This window comes from Spodoptera frugiperda, chromosome 6, assembly GCF_023101765.2.
Source record: "Spodoptera frugiperda isolate SF20-4 chromosome 6, AGI-APGP_CSIRO_Sfru_2.0, whole genome shotgun sequence".
Lineage (NCBI taxonomy): Eukaryota > Metazoa > Arthropoda > Insecta > Lepidoptera > Noctuidae > Spodoptera > Spodoptera frugiperda.
The window spans coordinates 4,950,647-4,978,627 of NC_064217.1; the positions used below are offsets into that span (position 1 = coordinate 4,950,647).

General features: G+C 32.3%; 1 protein-coding gene across 1 annotated transcript; it reads left to right on the plus strand.

Moving 5' to 3' along the window:
• The first annotated feature begins 15 nt into the window (after nt 1–15).
• On the plus strand, nt 16–27,971 carry LOC118267433 (fasciclin-2). The gene is made up of 16 exons (XM_035581429.2): nt 16–276; nt 15,213–15,360; nt 15,803–15,957; nt 16,385–16,518; nt 16,829–16,975; nt 17,318–17,455; nt 19,337–19,483; nt 19,897–20,039; nt 20,115–20,209; nt 20,361–20,508; nt 20,817–21,024; nt 22,714–22,991; nt 24,102–24,228; nt 25,143–25,308; nt 25,932–26,118; nt 26,652–27,971. Exons 1-16 carry the CDS (start codon nt 213–215, stop codon nt 26,785–26,787), a joined length of 2,421 nt encoding a protein of 806 aa, XP_035437322.1. The 5' UTR covers nt 16–212; the 3' UTR covers nt 26,788–27,971.
• Nucleotides 27,972–27,981: the final 10 nt, after the last annotated feature.

Here is a 27,981-nt window from a genome sequence, read left to right on the forward strand (position 1 = left end):
TTACGTCCCATTTCCGAGCTCACAGTGTCAGTAAAAGAGGCACAAACGTCAGTCGTGTCAAGCCTTGCCCGCATCTGCACGAGCCATAAACAATTGCCTGATTTGGAACGCAACTACTTTTTTTTCGAACGCATTTGAATAAAAAAGGCGCGAAAATAGAATGTGACAGCCTTGAACTTTTTTATCTGTATCGTTTGTGTTTTGTTTCGTAAATGGTTTATTTTATGATGGAGCGTTTTGTTTTATATTCGGTTTTCGTGATATTATTTACAAATGGTGAGTTGAACATTATTTTATTTTCTTTTACATATAACTATTACGTTTTTACGCAATATATTTTTTATTTCCAAGCAAGTTTTCTATATGTATAATCAGTTACGTAAATTGGTTAGTGCAATATTGGCGAGTTAAACCTGTTTTGATGTAGGTAAATAGTAAATAGGTAAATGATAGAAGTTTATATTTACCTAACGTGCTTACAACATGTCAACATACAACTGATTGACATTAAAATATGAATTTATCTTCATGCAAACAATTTTAATATTAATAAGCTTGTTGATAACCAGCTCATACTAACTGGAAATATATTTATTATGACATTTATTAATGAAGTACTATAATTAATTAGGTGATAAAAATGCATTTAATTTTCAACATATAATTGAAAGCAAAATTACGTTAAGTAATTGATTGATTAACTTAGGTATATGTAAAATATTTTAATCAAAACCGTAGACATTGTTTGAATTAAAAAGCATAAATAAAAAGAAATATATTTTATACTAAATCATATACTAATATTATAATTATTATTTCTTAATATCCCTATCTAAAAATAAGGCTACGTAGTAAACTGTCGGAATCGGTTTGTAAACATTTACGCAAAGGTTTCTGTTTGATCACACCCAGGATCTGGTAAAACGAAATTAATTTAGATTTTTGTGGATTTTCTCAAAGGATTTTAATTAAAAGATAAATAAATAAAAAGTTTTAATTAGTTTATAACGCGTATTTTTTAAATAAATGTATAGTATAGTCTAATAATATACATTTACATTTATTATATACCTAGCGTATATATACTATATAGATAAAAGTATAATATTGTCTAATGATATACATTTAATATACATTTAACAATTGGTTTAGACCAAAGCAAGATTTTGTAGGGTACTTCCAGAGATGATGCTAGAAAAAAATGTAAGACATAAGTTAGGACTAAGATACAGAACAAATAATTCATTTGTTCATAGAAAGAAATACATAGGTACTCGTATATTATACATGAATGAAAGAACATTCATTATTAACCCACGCACGCAAACACATATTAAGACTAACATATAAATTATTATGTATGCAGTGTTTATTGTCCATAATTTGCAATAATAATGTCTAGTATTGCAAAGCTTGCAACTACAAGGCCAAAGTAATTTTGCACAAGTAGGTCCCAATAAAAGACTTGCAGGTCAATCATTGTATCAATAGACAATGATCTTAGCAACACTTTGAGTGCCATGTAAGTTTACAATGATTGATTGCAAGGACTTTCGCAGAATGTGTGAGACATTTACGTCACATGTCTATTGGTCTCGTTACAGTCGTCTGATGGGTTTTTACAAGATTTAAATTTTTGTTGTGAAGTGTTCAGTGTATGCTTTTTTTATTGTTCAATGTTTGAGTATGAGAAGATTGAATATATGTTTTCATTTTGATTTAAGATTAAGATTACGTTAAATAATTTCACGTTTCAATACTTACCGCCGCGATCAGAGTGGTTAATGATTACTTCTTCCAGTCCTTAGCTTTTTATTCGGAATAAAATCGTTACTAAGAAATAGTTTTAATTTATTTATTTTGACTTTAGCGGTAGAGATTTTGGTTTTATAATAGCGCATTAAATATATTAGCTACAATCTATTATATACGTCTATTATTTACAAATCATACGAAATTATTCAGCTGAATCCGGCTTTTTGCACACATTTTTTGTTAACAGTTTTGATGTCTTAAATGCAACAGCAAATTCAATAATAAAGTCGAGGGCAAACTGAAAATAGAGCTGTCAAAGTATGCATGTGCCACTGTTCAGTATTATAAAGTTTGTGAAACTCAATTTTCATACTGTCTATCAAACTGGAAACCGTTTTGAACACTTCTCCGTGCGTTGTGTGTCAAAGAAAAATAAAATATTTTTGATATAACCCAATAACCTAAATGTTTCAATTTTAAATAAGTAGATGTAGGTAATGGCTCTCAGTACACATATGCATTAGTCTTCAAAGGCTTGTTAGTAATATATCTTTCTTTTAGCGGAAATAATTCAAAGACTTTTCTAAGAAATAACATGAGATTATATCGTTATTTATTCTTAACTAAACCGTTTAATCTAACACTATAGCTTCATATTTATAGTTTATAGTAAGATGATGTTTACATAAATTGTGTGCTATAAATGCTTTGGAAAGTCAAGGTTGAGTATAAGTTTAGTTTTATTACTACGGCACCCAAAAATAAAACGGCTTCTTCATAGAAAAATAACTCAACAAAATGTAAGAAGCAGCTATTTATTCGCACTCTCGCATTTCAGTACAATGACCTCATAAAACATCTTACAAATTGTATGTGTTAGAAAAAGTACTAAGATTGCGAGGATTATTTCAATTCACGCACAGGTGTAGGAAAAATACGCAAGTCTCCTTTGATCATTACACCCAGATGTTAGCACACATCCTATGTCGCGACCTAATCTTTTAACCAGTATTAGATATTTATTTCTATCCGTAAACAAATTTTCTTAATGTTTATACGAGTGTATAAATCTCACGTCAAACTTCAACGCCTTGGTGTTTGAAACTCAATCCGCATCGAAACAGAATAAACACGTTAATGTTTAATCGATAATGTTGTTATTACTATTCAGTAGTTATCGTTACTATGTATACACATATATGAATAAAACATAAAAATATTCCTACAATATTCATACACATGATAATATCAACCATATCATATTAGTATTACCTATCGTGATTCTAGAAGTGACCTTCTGCTTCCTTTTTGTCCTTATCTCAAGTTACTTAGTCTTATTTTCTTCATAACAACCCTTCCCTTTAGCTAATATGTATTTGGTTTTGTTGATCAAAGTGGTAGGTAAGATTTTGATACGAGCTTTGAATAGTATTGCTAGAATTAATTCGAGGATATCTTCCGCATATATCTAAAGGGAGATGAAATGTAAAGAACATTTGAAAATGTACATATTTGTGAATAATTCTGAACATTTTTGTGTAGAAGAGCAGTACATTTGGTATAACGCAATCCGTCTCTTCGATTTTTAAAACTACACTGCACTATGGTACATTTGGTTCGGCCAGTCTCGCTTGATGTGCCGACAGCTAGAAAATGGAACAAACATACTTCAAATACCTTTAGCCCGCACTGGGCTTTAGATTTTTCTGTGTTTCGATCAGTTTTTTCGAAATTGGATACGCTGTGATGCTTTGAAACAATTGCAATAGCTGAACGAACTGAATTCCTTTGAGGATTGCATAGTTTAATTACAAGAAAAACTTTGATTGTAAAGATTCAGTTTTAATAACTGTACAAAGTGTACAATGTCAACCGGTGCGATCTCGAGTCGAGCAAAAGGGTTAATGTTAGAGAATGCCACTCAACATTAAGCCCATTATCGTATGTTATATACAGAAGTGTATATAAATAAATAAAAATAAAAGCCTGTTTACCACCTCAGAAGCAAAAAAACCACTTAACGCTAAAGTTAACCGTTTCTCCGAGATAAACTTTATTTACGGTACCTTGTGTAATGTACTTTACATTTTGCTCTCTTACTCTGGGCGGGAGTAGCGAAATAGGGTAGCAATATTACTTGTACTTACTGAGTAAATAAGTTGTGTCACTTTCTTTTTACTTGTAAAGTGAATCATATAGCTACTAGACGTAGATTATTATGAAACGATTAAATATATTTATGTTTAGTTTACTTTAATAGATTTAGAGTTGTTTATTATACAGCCAGCTTTTTTTTTAAAGTTTTGAGAGTTAGGAATCATTCAAACATTCCATATTTGAAATTAAAAACTAATAACCAACAAGAAAATAATAACCGACTTTACTGAAGAAAGGCGGTTAAAAAACATTAAAAGGATCAAAATGACTTTAATTTCGAAATGTAGTGCTACTCATTATTGTTTATTTCTTATTTAACACTGACCTCCGAAATAAAGGTAATTTTGACCATTTCAGTGTTCTTTGCTTTAGTGAAGTCGGTTATTTTTTCTTGTATTTTTATTACTTTTATTTAAAAATGGAATGTTTAAATGATACCTAACTCTCAGAAACAATTTGACGGATGATAAAACACAGTATATGTTTTCAGTTTTGTTTTTTTTAATATTTACATACAAACAGAAATATAATAACAACAAACACTCCACAAGTGTTAGTTACCGTAACAAAATATTTAAAAGCGTAACGTTAGGAGCGTGCATCAGCGACAATTTGATGCGTTCGTTCGGTCACCGACTAGTTGAGCTCGTTAAGCAGACGTGACGTTATCAATTCCTGAAATTATGAGTCCCATTATTTGTGTCATGGTGCTGCTAAATGGGACGCGTGTTCGAGCCTCGGAATTGAAGAATTTTACTGTGCCTTACCATTTAATAGCCTGTGGTATGTTCAGGAATAGTTGGTTTATAGCGTCTTATGTCAAAAACCGCAAATTAAACGAAGGATTAACTATGGAGCACTGTATGGCAAAGAATTGTTTCCCTATTGTAAAAATATACCCATTTACATATATACAATAATTATGTTTTTAAATTTTATATAGAGTGTTATAGTGATGCAATGTGTTTTATATAAAAAATGTTTTACACAATAATTTACAACTCTATTGTGATCGTTAAATAAGTTACTGAGGACATAAATAACAGCAATTTTCACGCTGAAATATTACGCAGGAATTTTAAGCTAGATTAATGTAGGGCATTATTATCTCGTGACGTCTTATTCCAAGCCTTATGATCTAACTACACTTCACTATTTGCTTGATCGTAATACTCGTAAATATTCATCTACTAAAATCTCAGTTCAGTTCAAATAAATAAACAGTTGCCTACATTTGTCTAAAAATAACACTTAAAACATTATTATACCACTATCTTATATCTTATACTTTATTATATAAAGCTGAGTTTGATTGTTTGTTTGAACGCGTTATTCTAAGGAAAAACTGGCCCAAATTAAGAAAAATGTGTAGAGTCCATTTATCGAGGAAGGCTATAAAACATCACGCTACGATCAAAAGGAGTTGAGCAAAATGGGTGAAAACATAAACAAACAATAGGAAAATAAAGTCTGGCTAAGTACATAATCCTACCTAGACAATTCCAGTATCCTCGCTCGTTATTAGGTCAATGTATCTTCCTTTATTTGAATTTTACGATAAAAGTAAAAGGTCCGAGATTCAAACACTTACTCCTGATTTACCCTTATTAAGCTACAAGACTAATACTGTTCACTAAATGTATTCAATTGGATAATAACGATGTCTGCTCTTGACTGACATAAGACAACTCGGAAATATTGACCTTGTTTTAAGTATATTAAATAAGGAATATTTTGGGCGTGACTGCCGCGTTGGGTTGGGGAAAGTCATACTGGGAATTTTCGACTTGTAGCAAAACTTCAGCAGTAAATATTGTGGCTTATTATATAGCAATTCGTCTTCGGTTATGTATTTATGTATGTTAAACTCATAATACTGGCATAAAAAACTGGTGTTAAACATTATCATGTTGTCGTTTGTAATTCTTAATAGTAAATCGTGCTTTGTTTTGTACTAAGTTTTGCCAGTGACTTCGAACGCATAAATAGGCGATTCCAGTTTATCTTGTTACTGTGGGAAATTCTCTCTTAGTGCTCCCCTATACTCCTTAAGGAACATACATGGCAAATTCTTAGCTTCTTAGGTTCAGTAGTTTTGGCTGTACATTGTCAGTCAGTCAGTCAGTTACACAGTAACGGAAGATTTTTATATATAAAGATTTATTTTGAATTTTACACACTTAACATACTTTACTTTAAAAAAATAGTTTGGTAATTCAAGCACTTAATTTATATTAGGTTTTTAAATTCTATAAATTTTAATATTTGTTTGGTAATCTAGACATTTTGACTATTAACTTGTAATCTACAATTTGTTGTTGGTTCACAGCGACAGGCTCAACCCTCTATTACATTAAACTCATAACATAACCGGTGAAAAGTGAGTGTAACATAACTTTGAATATACGATTTTAATATCGCATGTAGGGAAGACAGCATTTCATTTTATATGCATTATTTTCTACCTATGGGTGGTAACTTCACACGATGTTTTTTTCGAATTAGACCGTGACAGCACTGAGCTTCCCCCTATGTGTTTGTCTCTCCTGGAAAATGTATAGTCCTTGATAAGCATGTAGGTATGGTGATTGGGTGTTCTTAGCTGTATCAATTCAAGACGAACCCAGAAAATGAAGTTCAATTTTGTGTACTGTTAAACATTTTTATCATATATTGTGATCATATATCATAGTTTAATAGATTTAAATTTTTGTTCACGAATAGATCAAGAACTTTTGGTCAATGGGTAGCCTTCGGGGCGGATTACTTTTCACCAAAGTGGAGAATATTCTAGTGTTTATTTATTTATTATTTAAAAAAATATTATTATGTAGGCAAATATACAAATATTATTAACTCCAATAATAATTAAACCACGGATAGCATAAACTCTTCTAACTAAAAATGTCCATTATATTCGTACTACTATAAAACTGAAAGACCGTAGAGAAAACACGTGTTTAAATGTTGGGACCTACTAAGTACCTAGACCCATTAAGAGCTTAAGTACCTACTAACCTTAAAATCACCTTGGTAATCCACAGCTCAAATATAATTTCGGTTACGTCAAACGTGCGATACAATGGCGCCCTAATTAATACCAGATGACGAGAACTATTTATAAGAAATTTATGGTCCATGACCCATTATTCTTTTAACAGTCATTACTATTTTAGTATTTTCAACAGAAGATTTAAAATAGGTATACAAACAAAGAGATCGGCGTTCTTGGAAATGTATCGTAACGAAAGGTGAAATTCGAACGAAATAATTGGCGTTCTTTGTATTTAAATCTCACAAAGAGTCCAAATGAGGCTCAAAAATGTATAGCACTGACACATACGCAATTATTTTGCTTACTTCATATTCATGAGATGAGAGAGAATAATTATACAATGCAGGTAAAATATGACAATTTACTTATCGGATTTCTCAAAAAAAGAATATACGTAGAACATAAAATATTGGCTTGAAAAACATATAAAACATTTGAACATTACTAGATTTTATTACACAGAAATTGCCAAAATGTATTTTCCCATCATATATCCATTCACAATTTTGGAAGTTACGAGAAATACTCACATTTTTGCAAGTAGTCCAATTCATATCCCATGTCAAGGTTTTGACAAAGGTAAATAGGAGATATTGCTTAGGGAAATAATATTCATAAATATGAGTGGAAGGTACAACGTATGGTTTTGGCCAGACGACCGAGTTTTTATGACCGACAAAATAACTTCACACTAGTAGTTGGAAAGACGTTATGGCTCTAATTTTCTAAGTATTTTCTGTTCTAGGACTGACTAAACAACCTAAATTCCAGCCAGCAATATTTACCTACTTTTAATTTAGACCAATCGATAATTTATTCATTTATTGTGATTTTCTTACTATTGAGGTAATGATTTCCAAAATCTATGTTACCCTGTTTATTGCAGGGGTAGGTTATTTAGTCTATATGTAAAATACGTTATAAAATAAATTATATGGACGTCGGAATTTGTACATAGAACTAGGAAAAGTATTATTAAAATTTTCACCAACTTCGAAGACCCGAGTTTAAATAAGCTTTTTCTGCAACCATTTCCCAATTGTTCAGATAAACCAGCACATATTTTAAATAACTTTTTGATTAGACGTTTGTATCAAAACTATTTAATTATTGATTTTACTAACCAAACATCTGTAATGTTAATGATTGTTGACACAACAAAACTAGAAACCTCCTCATTACACACACACACACATACACACGGGAATACAACCACAATATTATGTTGTATTACATTCTACGACCATTTATTGGTCGAGTACTTCAAAGTCTTCAAACAAATTAAATTGTCCCTTATTCTCTACTTAGATTGATGACTTGCATAACTGTGGCCGGCGTACGGACAAATGGGACCAATCAAGTGTTCACTTGTAACATACTTCGGATGTAACCCTATTAATAATATCGTTCATGCAATAATCTTGTAAGGGATCTTAATTTATTTTTATTTCTTTTTGACAGCTTCATTTGTTTTGTGGTTTGTATCGCAGTTACCATAATTTAAACCTTTAAATCTACATTTTAAACATTTTTATTCAATAGGTACGGTATGTATTTCAAATACATATTTAAAACGGAAATTCAGAATACATTATGTAGGTATATTGTTTCCGGAGCTGCGAACTGCCTAGCGGGTTACCGGGGCTCCGGCTCGAAAACCAGGAGTAGGAACGGGGTGGTTTTTAGTCAGTAAGAGACTGACACTCCCACTCGCCTCGCCCAAGGCAGAAGAAATCTTGGATGATTAATTTCTCCCCTAAAAAATATATATATAATTACTAGCGAAAATTGGGTTATTATATGGTTCTTATACAAACTATAAGTATACACTTCTCATACACAAAAGGTAACATGACAATTATAATGTTGAAATATAGGACGTACCTATACTTATGATTGACGTATTGTGTATAATTATGAATTATCAAAATCCAAGGCCTTGGCAAACAAAACATACTTAAATAATAAGGCTATATGCATTAACAAATTACTACCACCTAAACTACTAACTAAAATCAATATGTTTGATTAAGATCAGTACATAATTACCGCATTAATTAATTAAGACATGTTAACATTATGTATTATTTTACATGAGACACCTAACACCTATAGATAGATAATTAGGTTTATGCTGGCAACGATATCATCCTTCTAGTAATTACTTAACCCTCAAACTGGCGAAGCAAGAGAGCGGTGTATTAATATCTACACTGTACATAACTACTAGAACTTCCAATATCCAACTGGAAACTAGAACGAGTTTGGCCTAACCAATTATTAGTTGTTTCATCTTCCGATTAAGGGCTTGTTACACACTGGATGATATCGTAAGAACTGTACTTGAGGTTTGTTTTCACTATGGAACTACCTATGTCTTGTTTTGGCCTAAGTGTCCAGTTCATTATTATCTTTAACAACCCGTAAGAGTCCTCGACTAGACTATGGACCTAGTCTTGTAGAGGCCTAACTTCCTCCACTCTTTTCAGCGTAAGCCCTATGGTAAACTTTACCATATTCTCGGTTACCAAGGTAGGCTGCTATCTGTTTAAAGTAGTCAAAACCAGAGAGCGTTCGGAACTTTGATTGGCCAGTGCGAAAAACCAACCAATCAGAGCGCCGAATACGCTTTCGTTTCGTTTTCGTTCAACGCAAAGCAAACTTGTACTAAGGGTACTGGCCCTGTCCAATTTGTAGTCGGATGACGCCCGTGTGAAGATTAAGAGTGATGTGATGACAAGGTATATTTCTATTCTGACAATATCACACGACTAATTTTCCAAATATAATAAGCACACAATAAAATTAAGTAGACGCATCCTTCAAAGCAAGAAAGTGCGTTAGAGCGTAGCAAAGGTGTATCAAATAACATAAGCACGTGTATCAAGATTTGTACGTATTTCTGGTGACTACATAGAGTTACCGATAAAACTGTAATAGGAGACCTCAGCTTTCGGTGGTGACTCAAATATTTTACGTTAGTCATTGTAACTTCCTTATTATTTTTTAGTTATAACTATTACAATCAAATTTTCCATTGCTATTAGTATGTGTAGAGCTACTATTTACAAATTTCATTGCTCTTGTTAAGCCTCAAGTTTCTTGGTGGCAACAATATAATCCGCCTCAGTCCAGTGTGACCCTAGCATTAAGTCCACAATGTTTACGAACTAAACCGTGACGTATAATCTATTCTTGTTTTATTTAGATGGACACTGATTAACACGCATCTGCACACAATGTCAAAATGGTCATATAATATTTAGTGTATTTTGTTTGAGTTATTTTCATACATCTGTATATGGGATGGAATGTAGCAGATGTCGGTTTTAATTCATTGTATCATGTATCGTCATGTTGTATTCCCTTCCGGATGAGAAGAATTAGCGTCAATGGTGTAGGTGTAAATGAATGTAAATATTTCAAAGGTAAATAAAAAGTTGAAAGGTAATTACGTAATTACAAAATTGACTATAGATAACTGAAACTAAATCCTTATACGATTAGAGTTTTGTCTATTACTATGTATTACTTATAGGCTATTTCATACCTAATTATACAACTACAACTATAATAAGGTACTAACAGAACAGGTAAAATACAACTCCCAGAAAAACAGTACAACATACATATAACACAACAAATAATATATGTTTTATAAACAACACTAGAGTACGTAACAGCGATATAATGGGGCTTAATTGGACGACGACGGCGCGACGATAGTTTATGTCACTTTAATAATACTTCGCGACAAGTAGCTTGTGGCAAGTGAGTAGCGAGTGTCGATAGTGTTGCGACCAAATTATGAAACGATTAGTTTGATGGCACGTTGTTGGGTGGAATATTTTATGAAAGTTGGGTGGCGATAGTTTGTTAACTATCATGATGTACCTACTTATGCGATGGTATGAGTGGGTTGTTTAAATAGTTGTTTGGTAAAGGGTCTTTTTGTTTATAGGGATAAGGTATTTAGCATAACAGTTAAGAAAATTTTAGCTTTTCTGAATTATGGACCTGTAAAATGTTTACTATTGTCGCAGTTACCAAAATACCTTTACGAAAAGACGACTTGTCTAGTTCCGGCTTTTCCAAACGATAAAAAAAATATAGTATGTAACAAACCGATATTGACACGAACCCTCCACATTTAAATCCTACTCTCATTTTATAGGTATTTTCCATTTTACCCATAAAAATAACGATAGGGCTTCGCCCCCCGATGTTTTCCATGTGCTAATTCCTACACTTGGGAGAAATAACATTAAATCGTAGTGGCTTGCCTCGTTTCCAATGCTTTTCCACTAACGAACCGATAATTTAGGGGGAGGGAAGTTTTCTTTGGATTTACATTATTTTTGTTCGATTTTTTATCTTGTTTTGGTCTGTCGATGCAGAGCAGTAGCTATTTGTTAGAGGTTTCTATTAATGGGTTGTTGAGGAAATTACGGTCGTGTAGTTTTAGCTGCAGATTCTCTCGTTCCAAAGATTTAATAGTTATTCTTCTATACGACTATTAATTTATTGTTATATTTTTTTAAAATGAATAATTTAAAAAATAATATCAATCAAGGAAATCCTGTCGTTATAATGGCCATTTAAATTTTACTCAAAGATCACTTTGAAGTAGGTACAACCATTTTATTTTCACCACCAAACATAATTGGCTAATTGGTTCGTTAACACATTTTGCGCGACGAAAATAGTATTTGTGACGTCATAGCTGAAACACGGGAAGTAATAAAAAAATATGGAACAAACTTTTGTTCCTTATCCTGACATTGGTGTTTCTTCCTACAATTGGTCTGACCTTGAATTCCTTGAAAGATGTGACACAGACTTCATTTCATGTTATTTAACCTCTATGCAGTGTTAAAAAGACGTACAAACAGTTTTACTTTACTTTAGCAGTGATGCAACGAACCTTAATTTAGAGATCTGTAATTTTCCTATATTGTATGTTGAGGTTCTTATACTCGTACATATGTTTCATATATAATTTGATGAGTAATAAGTATCCACGCGAATAATAATGTAATGATTTTAGTGTGTAAGTTTTAATGTCTTTTTTAATCGTTATTAGTAATCAATATTGTTTTACGATTTTCGTTTGCGAATCCTTGGGTGCTTGTCCACCGGAGATGTGCTATGCTACGTTGCTGTGGATGCGTTTGGCTTCCACCAATCATATTCATTGGTACACATAGCTTAGCAGTGGTGGAAACGGACTCAGCTAAGCTATGTTTTTTATATGGAAAGTTTTGTGCTATGGATGGCTGCGCATCTTCCTCACACAGTTACATAGCTTAGTATGGGTGGAAACGGTTCACAAGTTTAACCATTACATCTTTGTAGAATAGCTACATAGCACATCTCTGGTGGAAAAGTACCCTTAGTCTGGTACAGATTTGTTTGGAATTATAAGACATATCGTAAACTTGTTGTCTTATCATTATTCATTGTTTACATGAAAATTGGGACATTCTACTTCTTATTATAAAATATACACAATTCGATTTCAAAACAACGTTAAACAGTTATCCTTGGATAACTAGTACTCGCGATTATTTACCTAACGTTAATTATAGTAATTGGAAACGTAATTTAAATCTATTATTCATTGAAATTGTAATTATTCTCCGTCTAGTCAATACTATTGTCTACCAAAAGTAATTACAACATAATTAATTTAGCGAATAAATCTATTTACAGCCAAAATTTTGTGATTTTGTTAATAAAATTACTATAAAGACGAGATATAGTTAAATTGTACCTATGTCCGTTTATAAATACGTTCGTAAAGTGTCGGAGCATCAAATAGTTTTTTGTTTACATCGTTTGTAGGTCATTACTGTTGAGAGCAATTAACTTTCATTGCTTTTAACGAGATATAATAATTTGTTACCATGTGTTTTTTATATTATAGTATCATTGAAATGTACGTATGAAGTAAGACATCATTACATTTGGAATAAGGATAGGTAATAGGTACCTTACATGCGTGTGTGTATGTGCGTGTGTTTGAAAAAAGGATAGACTAGGGTAAAACCTAGAAAAGTATATTTTTTCTTGAGTAGCGATTGACTTATTAGCTTCTTTTAAATGTGTTATTTTGTTTCATATTTAGTTTTTGTCTATACAGTCTTCCGGAATCCGTCCAGTAGTTTGCTATAACCGTCTTTTACGTGTATAGATATGTATTGTATCGACAATCTATCAAATAACTATTGCATTGATTTACATCGGCGCCATCTGGGCTTGACACTTCTATATTTATCATCTTAGTACCGCGTGCATTCGAGATTTTAGTCGTGGTACTCTTGAACAAAACATAAACCAACTTTTCTCATTTTCTTCGTATTTATAAGTTTATTTTTGAACGATGGCGATGTTCTATTGTAATGATCATCTAATTTTCATTATTAAAGAAGACATCTACAGCAAATTTCTCCTGTTTTCAAACAATAAAAAGAACAAATTAAGGTTTTATTCTAAGTAAATACATAAGTATTACCAGAATAGCTATAATGACAGTACCAATAACATCGTTAGAGCCATTGAATTGGCTCTTCCAACGTGCCCCCCTCATAAGCCTTCGCTATTGATCACATCAAGACACAGGTTGGTCACAATTTCCGGCTACTACGTCAATTTCATCTGATTAGTCGTCTGTGGGGATTCCACGTAATTTTATCCAACAACGAAAATAATGACTACTGGGAAGCTTAAGGTGTCTTTGATGTAGCGAAAAGTATCTTTAAGACATTTCGACTTATCGTATTTGGGATGGTTTCAGCTATTATTTCTGTGGTTTTTGTATTTGAGCATTCTCACGAAGATCTTAGTCTGGCAAAATTTAGGTGCATTGCTCATTACCTATATGGACTAAAACCAAAACTTCTACTCAATATTGTTTATATCTCTTTTTGTATAGTCTAGTTTATACTACTATGCTAGACATAAAATGTTCATGTTTTTCAGACAAAAGGAAATAACCATTGTCTGAAAACTAGCTCTAGTATTTCAACCCTGTGCCTCTGAGAACACGTAAAGCCGTTGGTCTCTGTTACCATACGAGAATTTACGACAGTCGTTGCTGGTTCGATGGCCAAAAATAACAACGGTTCGAACTAAGGATTTTATGTCATACTAGTGAGTCGTTTGGGACTTATAGTAGCTCTTCGAAAATAATTTAATTTAGTAGTATGTGACTCAATGCTGACCCTGACGTACAATAGAAGACAGTTACGGAATGGAAAGAAACTAGTATTTATTTGAATGTTATATGTAAGCTGGTTACTGAACTATTGTAACGAAAACTAAACGATTTAAACGATATATCTCAAAAAAAAACTCCTGAATTTTCCCCAAAAAAATTATCGACTGTAGATTTTTTTGAACTTTCGTCACCTAGTACATTCGAACCAATAAAACTTTTCACATTACAAATATCTGTAAAAACTTGTATGATTTTTGTCGATATTATATTTAACTACGATCTAATCCCGTCTTACGACAAACTCGACTGATCCGATAAATGAACTTATACAAAAGTTTAATATTACGCTACGCGTCGAAAACGCGGGATTGCGATCTTTCCCGACGACTGACTTTTGGCAAAGTTAAATAAGCTACGCCATGAGAAAACTCGGCCAATCTACCTCGCCGAATGTAAGTACGGTTCTAATAATATAGAGGTATAACTATAATTGCGGTTATAAGTATAATTAGGTATCTGCATGCAGTTATTGCTTTATTTAAAGAACAAGTATAAGAATATTGGTAAATATTCCAGAAAATTATTTGTTCTGTATTTGTTCCATCAAGTATTGTTCGAAAGTGGTGTGGGTTTGGCCAATAGAAACTTCTTGGATAATGTACGTAACTAAACTTTTCCACTATGAAAGCAATTATGAAACTTATGATAGTTTTTTACTCACTATAAATTTGCTATTTCATTCGATTGTCTGGTCTCTTGCAACTAAAATTATAGAAAATATAACTTCTTATGTAATAAGTTAACTCATTGCGGAAGATTATTATCTACCTATGTAATTACCTAGATATAGTATAAGTATGAAAACTTATAAGTAATAAACTTAGTTATTTCCTGGACATTTGCTATTATTGCGCTATTACCTTTTAATATAGATAAAATTTTAATTCGCAGTTTTTTATTAGATTTCCACATTTTTTCATTATTCTAATAACTATATTTACTTATTGCTATTTGATATTGTTACAGATTGTACAGCATGCTTAATAGAGAGTACAGTAAGCAATAGAAGCATTACGACGGGGAGTTGGTTTTACGAGGAGTGTTGCTGTTCCGATGACTCGTCAATGGTGAAAGAACTAACATGGCTAGATCCTTACAACAGAGTAATTTCGGGGTATGTTATTATGTCTAATACTTTATGAGACCTTCGATAGTTATCAAATAAGTTAAAAGAATGTACTTCATCGAAGAATTCATAATTTTATTGAAAATAACCGTTTACTCGCTTAAAATGAGAGTAACTCTATCTACTAGTTTCAAGTCCCAATGTGACTCTTATAAATCTTAGTTGTTACATAAATAATATAATTCAATATAGTTATTTATTAAGTAACGTCTAGCGCATGGAATCTGTTAAATAAAAACTTCTGCCATGGGTACTTGGACAGAGTAAACAGCAATGAATGCACCAGCCTATTCTACTTAGTCGTTATTATAAAAAATAATCTATTTATATTATCCTAACATTTGGATCGTAGCTACGAAATGCCTGAAATTAAAGTAGACTATCTAATTTCACCGCTGTAAAGTCCTAAAAACCACATTGTTTCCACAAGACCAGGTACAGATTCAAATTTGTACACCGAAGAGCAGAGTGGATGTCTGTTTCTACAAATTCCCAGTGCAAGCAAGACTGTATCGGGGGCATACAAATGTATATCTTCCTACGAGGGAAAACAACAAACCCGTGTTCATAACCTAGATATATATGGTAAGATACTATTAAGCATTTTATTTTTGTTCTTAGTTCTAGCTAAACAGACATTCGCATCAATATCAACCATTAAAAACCGCTTGGAACTAGCTAGTCATTTAGTAAAATATCGGTTTCAATCATGATACATGTCTTCTTTTCAATGTCGAACTCAAAGCATTTATTTCAATTAAACCTAAATTAAGCATTTTAAACGTCAAAACGTCTTTGTAATGGGTACAGACCTTTGTCAGAAAAATCTAAACAACATACTTACTAAATATATTACTTTTATCGTTATCAGTACTACCAACCAATCAAGAAATAGCATAATTGTTTTTGAAGCCCCATGCTCACAGATTGAGGAAGCCGCCTAGTGTTTCATTTGATTGTAACCTTTATTTATTCTTAGTTAAAGTATAAATATTATTGAATAAATCAACAGATCCATTGTACTTCTATGACACGGCTCAGGAGCAGTACTTAGTGTTCAACAATGATTCCTTGATCAAGTGTCAGGCAAACGGAGCCACGCCTCCTTTGATCCGATGGTACAACGGAAAAGATGGAACTGATGAGGTAAGATGGTTAAGTACTGGAATTACTGAAATAATTAGGATAACAATTAAAACGTAGATTTTTATACATACGTAGGTACTGCCAGTAGTAAATAATAATTACAATAAAGTATGGTATAAAGTAAATTATAAAGATTGTACGAGTATTTACTTATAATAGTTTTGTACCACGACTTAATTATGAGTTACTTAATCAAGTTAGATATAATTATACGAGTATAAGTTCTACAAAATACTAAAGTCTAGTACTAAGCCTAGTAGATAGTGCGATGGTCATGTAAGTAAAGTTATACATTTTTCTCATTCTATAGATATTAGCCAACAAAACAGAAAAATATCAGATCATGCCAGATGGTTTGATTGTAAAGAATGTGAGCAAGGATGATGAAGGAATATATAAATGTTCAGCATCTGTCTTGTCGACTGGAGAAGAAGTGGAACTCAATATTCAAACTAAGGTATATACAATAATAAATAATATTTATCTTGGTTTAGCTCATTAGATTGTCAACATGTGGAATAGATTCAGCAAAAATGTGCCGATAGTCCAAAAACCTGGGTAGAGTAGGCTAACGTTAGCTAGTTGGGTCAAGGGCCTGATCCAGAAAGCAGTATTTCTGAGACAGTCCTCTCTCTTAAGCTCTTTTTTTAAATAAAATATTTAAAAATGTATTTAACAAGTATTGGAAATATACGAAGAGAATAATTATGATGATATGGCTAATATGGTTAATCCAACGATCGGTTGACGACTTAATACAGAGTTATTTGGTATGATTTTAATCAAAATTGTATTGCAGGTAATGACCCCTCCAGTGATCACACAATTAAATGGGAATCCTGATTCAGTAGTAGCAGTTGGTGAAAGCCTGATGATACAATGCTCTACTCAAGGATTGCCCGAACCTGAAGTGGAGTTGAAGAAAATACCAGAACCGGTAAGAACCATATAATTTACAGATCAATACATCTTGGAATTTCAACCTTTCAATTTCACAATAAGGTTAATATTTTGTAGCTTGGAATAGGTATGATTGTGGTCAAATTAGATGAAACAATACGATTTCATTGAAGTAGAAACGGTCTTGAAAACTGTCTTTACGTCGAAAATTCACAACTACTTAGAAAGGGACTGTCACAGTGACATTTTTAGACGTCTCCAAAGATTTGAGGTCGGTAGTAAAGTTTTATTAAATCTGACAGCTCACTTACCTAAAAGTCACCAAGGACTCATTTTAGCATCGCAACTTGAACGGACCATAAAAGCAAGTTCGTTTGGTACTCTTTACTAGAATCAGTTATTAGATAGATAAATACTTTATTGTATACCATCGTATATAATTATATACATATAGATCACACATTAGAAAATAATCGGATCCTATAGATCTTGTCCTAAATAAAAAACAGGTTTTCCAATACATACTGATTTTTAAAATAGGTCGACGTACGAATAATTTTGACGATGTAAACAGCTCCATTCTTCGAGTCTATGAGTGGTTTACTATTAATAACTTGGCGCTTAATGAGAAAAAAACCAAATGTATTAAATTTTGCTTGCCAAACGTACAAAATAACGAATGTTATGTTGCTTTGAACGGACAAAAGTTGGAATTTGTTAAGGAGACTATATTTTTGGGTATCACATTAGATGACAGATTACAATGGGGGCCCCATATAAAAGCACTTTCGGGGAGACTAAGCTCAGCTGCTTATGCAGTTAGACAGATTAGGCAGCTAACGGACGTAGGTACGGCAAGGCTTGTTTATTTTAGTTATTTTCACAGTATAATGTCTTACGGCATTTTGCTGTGGGGGCAGCTGCGGATGTAGAATCAATTTTTATTTTGCAAAAGCGAGCTATTCGAGCAATATATAACTTACCCCGTCGCGAATCTTTGAGAGAACTATTTAAAACTATAAACATTCTTACAGTACCTTCTCAATTCATTTACGAAAATATTATGTACGTGAGAAAAAATCAACAATTGTTTGAAAAAAGAAGCGACAGACACAATTTTAATACGAGAGGTAAAAATAAGTTAGCTATACCGCAATTCCGATTGTCCAAAGTGCAGAAATCCTTCATGGGATTTTGTGTTAAGTGTTACAATAAACTACCAACCACCATACTGAATCTGAACGAGAAAAAATTTAAATCTTGTATAAAGCGTGAACTGTGTAAACAGGCATATTATAAACTGTCAGATTATATTGAAGATAAAAATGTGTGGCAGCATGTTGGTCCGGCTCCACTGGACACTCGCTCACACTAGACAATGCTCTAATACGATCACTAGTTACACGTTAAATTAAAGTATTAATTTATTCCAATGTAGTCTAGGGATCCTGTGGCATCAAGCAGTTATTTTTTTATTTGAAAAATTTAATTAAAGATTATTTTTTATTTGTATAGAAGCATTATTTCAAAATTGTAAGTGTACATATGTGGGCACTATGTTTGAAACAACCCGCTTTTTATTTTATATTCTTTACAAATTGGTTTTATTGTCCCATAGTTTTGACGTCGTATTGTCGTTACATTGTTCCTACATATATATACAATAGGTAAATGATCAAATAATGTATCAGAGATATTGTAAAAAACATTTTTTGAAAAGAGTAACGATGGAGTTTCTTGCTCGTTCTTCTCCATTCGAAGCAACACTTTGGAACGAGCGCCTAGCTTCACTGACAGACAGACTGACGGACAATTCAATTTGACGTTTCAAAAGTGCCTAATTTAGGATTAATTGAAATAAATGCTTTGACTTTGACTTTGACTTTTAGTAACAAAACATACTTTTCATTTATTACAGAGTCCAGGTGAAAACAAAACAGTTCCTTGGGATATACATTCGAAGGGAATAATTCGTTTTAAAAGTATAACACCAGAAGACGCTGGCACTTACGAATGCACCGCTAAAAACTTCGTTGGGGAGTCCAAGAAGCAACTGACAATCACGGTAATAAAACTTTAAATAATATATATACTGTCTTATTTGATATGAATTATTTCCTAGTCATTCTGAGCAAATTAGGTATAGCTTGTGCACACTTATTTCGACTTATACTAAGTTCATGTCTAATGTAAATTAATAATAGAAAAATACACAAAAATATGTATAGATTCTTTTTTTGAGAGGGATAATCAATCATGGGCGAGGCGAGAGGGAGTGTCAGACTCTTACCGACTAAAAACCACCCCGTTCCTACTCCTGTTTGTCGAGCCGGAGCCCCGGTAACCCGTTAGGTAGTTCGCATACCGTATAAATGCTACGAGAAAGGTTTTTCTGTCCAAACCATTACACAGTAATGTATCTAAAATAAATCTTAGTGGTTTATAAATAAGTGTTCATCTTTCGTTATATTTTACCAGGTACTGATCAAACCAGAAATCATAGGCTTCACCAACAGGTCTGTTGTAGAGGGTTCAGTAATACCAATGTTCTGTAATGTAACAGGTATACCTTTACCTAGTGTCATGATTACTTACGAAGGAAAAAGTTTAGATGAAGAAAGGTATGTATGAAAATGTAAGTTTTTGAATGTAAACCCAAAACTTGTTCTAAAACCGAATGTTGATAATGTTTTCAGAGATACTGATTATGATGAAATTATTGAAAATTTTTCACTACTGAAAGTAAGCAGATCTAGTGAGGGTATATACATTTGCAATGCTACTAACGATGGTAAGCCAAAGTTTCTTAAATATATCCAAAAAACCATTTGACAATGGTCCATAATCAAATAGTAGACGGGTCCCCGGGCTCTTGATTTAATGAGCGTTCAAAATGTGTAATACTTACTGATTACTGAAACTTCCCTTTACATAAATACCAGTGGACACGAAGACTGAGCTGATGTACCTGACAGTATTGCATCAGCCTTACTTTGACAAGACTTACGAACCGCTCTGGGCTTGGAACGGTGAAACTGTGAACATCAGCTGCGCTCAGGATAGCAATCCACCCGCTAATTTTACTTGGAGGTATGTTTCCTTTACTTTTGCTAGTTCTTCTTGTCGGTTCTAACCTTATCTTTTAAAACGTTATATGGAAATAGTTCTTTCCAAATTTAGCAATACCTCCTCCATCTTTTGTGACTTTAAATCTATTCTTGGCCATAGAAGTCGAAACTTCAGCGTCTTTACCTACATAATAACAAGTATCATATTTTGTCGACTGAATGTTTCCATAACTATGTCTCTAATTTTATTAGATTATGCCACAGTCGAAATGTAGATATCATATTATTATTCCTTTCAGCTCATAAGTTTAAAATGACGTTTTCTTTTAGCTTTGTACCGGGAAACTTTTCAACAATAGAGCGACAAGAGCATGACAATATTGTTCTGGACTATGAAACCACAATGAACCATTCGTTCCCCTTCTCCGAGCAGTTTGCACCATTCGGAAGACATGAGTGTAGAGCCCGGAATCAATATGGTGAAGCGGTTAAGATTTTTCAGATTAGAAAAGGATCTATTCCATCGGTTGTGGTGAATGTAAGTATTTTTTTTCAAAATGGCGAAATATATTCTAACAAACCAAATCTTTGGGTTTTTACTTAGGCCAGTCGTACATGGACTACTACAAGCAGTTAAGACTGTGTGCTTGAAGCCGCAATCGCGCGGTGAGCTATAGCAGTTAACTTAACTGCTCAAGCAGTTCGTGTATGTACGTAGAAGTCTGTACTTCACTATGCTTAAATTCTTAGTGATTGGAAACATTATAATCCCCAATTGTATCAGGAGAAGCAGTAATGTCATTACAAATCATTTTATATGTAAATTGTTATCCATGCGATATACACCATTTTAATACATCAGTATCAGTTTTGTTTTTTGAGCGCAACGCTACTTTGAAATATTTCGTCTGTCTCACATTCATCTTACGACATACATGTCTGGCTCTCATTTGTCTGAAACCACAAAACCAAACCTTTCTAGTTCCCATTTTACACATCGAACAATATCCGTAACAATTGGACCATGACCTTTTCCGTTCGACAGCTAAAGAATTTCAAATTCTGCATACATTATAACTTGAAAGATAACTAAACAAACACAAAGTCCATTTGAATCACAAATAGATACTGTTATTGAAGTGAAACATTTCATCGGAATTGTGTAAGAAGTTTGTTTTTCTTTAACTTCTTTTTGTGGTTCAACTTTGGGCTGATGTTGCTATCGGTAATTAATTTCTGAGTATTAATCTGATTGAATAAAGGATATTTACAGTTATTTTTCAATAGCCTTCAATAGTAGCTCAATATATCTACAATAGGCTAGTTTCCTACTAGTCAAATTCAATACTTTTTCGAAACGTCAAAAACGATATTTTCTATGAACTTTGTATGAAATAGTGCGTTATGACGTCATAAGTTTTTGACGTCAAATAGCAGACTTATTTCTAGAAATTTAGCTAGAAAAAATCGAAAATTAAATAGTTCATCTTTATGAATGAGAGTGTGATTATTTTAATATTTTATTGTATTGAAAAGTTGTAATAATTTATTTTTGACCGAGGATAGTACCCAATTTAGCAGAACATTGACTTTAGACGTTTATGCTGAAAAGCGTAAATAAATCAAGTACTATCTAGTCGAGTAGTAAGAATAAATCTAAAAGGAAATGTAAGCGAAAGACCTCAAAAAAACTTGACAAAGGTACACACGTATCCACGATAGTACGCACAAGTATACAAATTGTAACAAACCCATCACAATTCCACACTATCTTCCTTTTTATGTACACCTTCAAGATTTACTGTAAATGAAGACATTCTTTCTTGTACACACAAAGTTTCTCAACAAAATGTATTCAAAGGAATCATATTTTTATTTCTTTCTTCCTGCGTCTTGCTTACTTCTTTATTGTTGGACGATTGTGAGTTTTTCATGTTCAAATTAGCAACCCGTTATTTTTTTTATATTTGGTAAATGTATTTCAGTTCACTTGGTTTATAATACTAGCGGAAATAGTTGATCTAATGACCGATTAAAATTCAAAATCTTTGTATGGAGATCGACTATTAATTTCTGTCGAAAATATTCTATAAGTTATTGTTAAGTAACTGTGCTATGCGTACAGTCTCTTACACAATAATCATGAGCAGCTTTGAAGTCTTTCTATATCCTAAAGACTAGGGCAAGAGTTAATGTAATCGTATATTAAATTCTATCATTTTTCAAGGCAACAACAATAGAAGAAGCGGCAACATCAGCTACATTCTTCATTGAGACTCCGATCGACTACGAAGGGCCTGACGTCATAGGTTTTATAGCAGAGTATGACGAGCTAGAGAAATATGAAGTCACTAATATACATCCAAATAGGACTTGGGCAGTGGGAATCCCATTCAAGCTGGAGAGACTTAAACCTAATACCACCTACTACATTAGATTCGCTGCAATAAATCGCGTTGGTACTGGAGAATGGAGTGAACAGATTGCATTTGAAACTATGGACAAGTAAGTTTGTCTTTGCATTATAATAATTTAAATTATACCTTATAGGGCTAGCGGTTCAAAAAAAAAAAAAAAAGGGCTAGCGGTGTAAATGTGAATAACTTAACTTTGATTTTAATATGATATTCATAATTCATAAGTTTAAGTACTACGAAACTATGGAATGGGATTCTTGTCTCCAAAAATCTCATTCTATAGTCTTTCTACTCAAAAGCTAGAAAATATTTCTGCGTCAAGTAACATAATACGTACAAAATACAAGTACAGAGACAAATCAGTAAACAAATAAAATTATTATTACACAACAAAATAAATTGCGTTCAAAATGTTGTTACTTACTCAGTTCATTAGATACGTGCCTACCTATTAGCGCCTACGCACAAATACAACTTATCTTTTATAGCGTGGGTGTTTTTATTCTGTGTAAAAAACGAGTCACAATCATTATTAAGTAATAGGACCCGATTTAATTAAGATGACGATGCAGAATTGTCCTACTTGATTTCCAAATTTGATTCAATTTATTGCTACAAAAAATATTGATTGGACATTCGGAAATTGTAGGAAAGGTTCGTTCGACACTTCGTTAGCGAATCTTGTTATTATTTTATCAAATTTTGCAGTATTGTTATTACGATTGTACGACCTTCCGTTTATATTATGTACCCTGTGGGAAACTGTTTTAAAAGGTACTCGTGTGCCATATTTTAGTCATGACAGAGTATAATCAGCAATCCTAATAATCTAAGTTGGATTTTACTTTTTAACCTTTGATTTTTTTTAATTGCTGCTTATTTATTAAACTCTTGTTTTGTGTCCATAAATCATAACACTGATTTTAATAATGTTGAACAACCCAATTCCCAGGCAAAATAGACAACAAGACCCACATTTAAATCCCTTAAACATCTATTAAAAACGTTAAAAAGACCCTTAAACTAAAACAATCTAACAAAATTTACCTCTGAGTTTGTTTCGGCATTTCTTCTCAGAGTAGTCGGATAGGAAATGCCGGCCTCATCTAGTTATTTAAGAGATTGACGTGTAAAAGTGTTATTTTATAACCTATTTGCAAAAATAAATATCATTTATCATTTAAAATAATCTTTATAGGTCAGCTCCAGAACCTCCGATATGGCAACTAGATGAGGTCGAGATATCGTCGAACAAGGTGCTCAAGTGGAAAGCTCCGGAGAACAACGGCGAACCGATAGACTACTACGCTCTACGATACTGCCCGGTACGTGCCCTGTGACGTCATTAGTACGGCTGAGGTCACAGCCGGCTTCACGTTACCACAATGTACTTTGGTTATTGGAATAGCATAGTACTGTTGCATACTTTTGAAGCAAAGAATGTGCTATTCTGAATATCTAGTTTAGGTACTATTGAAGCGAAGTATATGGAATGTGTGAAACCACAATTTCAGCTGTTTTTGACGCGATAGTATACCAATAGTTTAGTTTTGATTTTATGTTTTGTATGGGCCAAATTCTAACCTTCCATTTTCATCTTAATCTACTTCCGAAAATAAGTATTATGCCTCAAACGTTAAACATTCTAAAAAAAAAATCTACATTAAAACACCTGCCTTTATGTTTCTTTGTCATCAAAATATTTGTGGTTTTAACTTTATCAGTTGATTGGAGTAATTTAAGTGTCATCATAAAGAAGGAAGTTAATATAATAATGTTTCAAATAATATCTTCATCGAAATCGCCCACCATCTTTTGTTATTATCAATCATAATAAATAGATACTTACCTATCACAGCTTTTGGATTCATCATTCATTATATCGGCCACAGTTGCCTGAAGTAAAGGAACAATAAACAATTACATAATATTGGCTCAGATTTGTTTAGATAGTCTAAGAAAGTTAATTGTCTGATTGGATTAATAACGAAATAGATTGGAGATACATTATTAATTATAAATTGATAAATTCATCAATGTTTTCAATAGGAATAATCAATGCAATATAATGTTATATAGGCAATGACACCGCAGCTAGAAGTTGTTACGCATCTAAACAATCATTTTTTAAGATTTTAATATCAATGAAAAAAATTTGGTAAAGACTACAAATTAAAGCAAAATAGATTCATACACTAATTTTCAAAGGCAATTTAATAAAATAATGTCTCTTCTACAGGTGGATGAAGAAATAATCGAATCATTATGTAAAGAACATCGACTGGAAGGGACAACCGAACTACTAGTGAACGAACTAGAACACAACACTACTTATCATTTAGAACTGATAGCTCATAACGCTGAAGGAAACTCTACTCCTGCTAATATAACTCTTATGGTACCAGGTAAAGATAATAACAAAGAACTTCCCTATAATAAATGTTAAAAAACTTTCTTTTATAAATGCAGAAATATTATTTAACCACATGACTGTGAAATCGGTTATCATTTTCATCAGAATCAAATTATATACCCAAGTAAATGTAGCCACCGAGCAGAGTTTTCAATTTCAATCCCAATTATTGAAACCATTTTTGATTCAGACTTTTAAACAGTATCCATTCATTGGCAACAGAACTGTTGAAAGAAAAAAAACAATATAGGTGAACTGATAATTAGTGAGGGATATTTAAACACGTGTAACATAAACACGGAAAGTTGTTTGTAATCATGAGTACCATACTCATGATTACAAACGACTTTCCCAAAGAAACTTTTTTGTATACTCATTAGTTTTATTTTTATCACAATAACAAAACAACAAAATTTCATTAGCACGCGCGTGTAAAGTTCCAAAATACATCCCGCTACTAACAGCTGATCATGCGAAAATACGCACAACCAAATGCTAACAAAATTTTGTTGTTTTGTTATTGTGATAAAAATAAAACTACTAAGTACATCTTTCACTAATTACCAGTCCCCCTATATAGCTGTGATGATCCATTGACCGTTTTACATTTTTCAGACAAACTCACAAATGCACCGGTATCAGTACTTACAGCAGGAGCATTAATAGGGTTATCAATCGTCGTAGTGTTAGTATGTCTCGTACTACTAGACATATTGCTCTACTTCTGGAAGAAACAGGGCATCATAGCCAGCTGTTGTTGCAAGAAAAACAAAAAGAAGAAACCAAACCCGTTGAATCAACGGTAAGATCAACATTCACTAACTTACTTCATGTAAGATTTGATATATAGTTCAGTATTAAATAATGTAGAAATCCACAAGGATTGGTGTAATTTTGTGTTTTAATCAAAGCATATTTTTTCTTTCAACCATCGCTTCACAGCTATAAATCGATCTCTCCTAACCTTTAATAAAACCATTACCTCACAGGATCTAAGTATAAAAAATCTCCGTGACCTTATTTCAATAGCAACTTTAATAAATTGCGTCATTACGCGAAGATATTAAAAACTCCTAAATCACGTGGATTACCCTCAAAAATCTTCAACATCCAAAATCCCTACCAATTATGATTAAGGGAAAGTAATAAACGACAAATCAAATCAAAATTTATTAAGCCGACCCGAATTCAATCAAGAAAAATTCAATTCTAAAGGAGATTTAATGAAAAAAATCGGGAATAATTTGTCTTGGATTGGCGCGTCACCTTAACCTCGAATCCGTCGATTTTCCGAAGGTCTTAAATCACGCTCTCTAAATTCTTATTGATTTTCAGTGACAAGAAAGGTCTGTTGAAAGACAACGGGGAATCTGGCACAGACGATACTTTGAGGAGGCCTAACAATGGGCACAAAGAGTACGAGTACAATAAGACCACAGGCATTATTACCGGGAAACATTCCTCTGTTTAGAGTAAAGAATTTTAAAACGTTTAACGTGAATCGTACGATTTTTTTGTCAGGAAGTCTGTTGTCATTGTTCGGTCTTTTCGTACGCCTGTGACGATAAACGGTCGATTTATTATAATGGCTTTTCTGTTTGTGTTTTATTCCCTTGTATGGTTTATATTCTAAACATCGACTTCTATTTATTATATTTTCAGCTTACATAATAATTTATAGTATAATATAAAACAAATTGCGAAAATATTACTAAGAAATATTTATCAAAGTAGATACGAGTCTTGCTGTAACCAGCAATTACGCACTCGAAAAAATATAATTTTTGGTCAAAAATTATATCTTTTTTCATTTTTTCTAATCATATCGCTCACTAATGCTTCCATTTACATGTAGGAGCTTAAGTAGCTTAAAATCATTATTATTAATGTATTCACTAAGTCGTACGATTCACGTTTATTTTTTGTTAGGTAAGTAAAGTGATATTGTGTATCTTTGGAATGTCAGTTAAGTGTAAAAAGGTTTATGTTTGTAATGATATATTTTATTGAGTGGCCGATGAATTTTTTAAGGTAATTTTAGTTTCGTACATACCTATAATTATTTTGTAAAGATTATTGTTTTTATAATAATTTATTTATGAAATTAGATATTGGTATTTTTGTATTTCTTAAAGTTACGATATATTTTGTTTTTATATAGTAGTAGAAAAATATATTATCATACATTTTGTTTACCAAAATAGTACAAACATTCATAAAGTGCCTCCATATTAAAAAAATGCCATATCGTTAAATTTTATTATTCCAAAATATAGTATAATATAAAACAAATTTGTTATTTATTCAATGTTGTCTTTATCTATTTTTATCCTTAATATTGTAAAAAATAATATATGATGAATTAAAATCTAGGTAAGTAATTCTAAGCTTTATAATATGCCTAACGTAAAATTAATATACCTAAGCTTAAAATTGTTATCATACCAAAGAATAAATCGTACATAAACAACTTATAGCAAAACTATTTTTTACTTGAAATTTTATCATTATAGCTATTACTGAACTAACGGTAACTACATTTACTTAGATATTATTTATTGCTTAAAATCAACTAAAACTAAGAGTCAAGATGTCAGTAGTTTTGCTATAAACCATTTAATTTTTATCTTTCATTAAAAATATGTATAAAATTGAGATGAAGTTA

Coding starts and splice junctions, on each gene's coding strand:
- LOC118267433 (XM_035581429.2), top strand. CDS start 213: ATGGTTTATTTTATGATGGAGCGTTTTGTTTTATATTCGGTTTTCGTG. Junction 16,976..17,317: donor AACTCAATATTCAAACTAAG/GTATATACAATA, acceptor ATTGTATTGCAG/GTAATGACCCCTCCAGTGAT. Junction 20,210..20,360: donor TTGCAATGCTACTAACGATG/GTAAGCCAAAGT, acceptor CATAAATACCAG/TGGACACGAAGACTGAGCTG.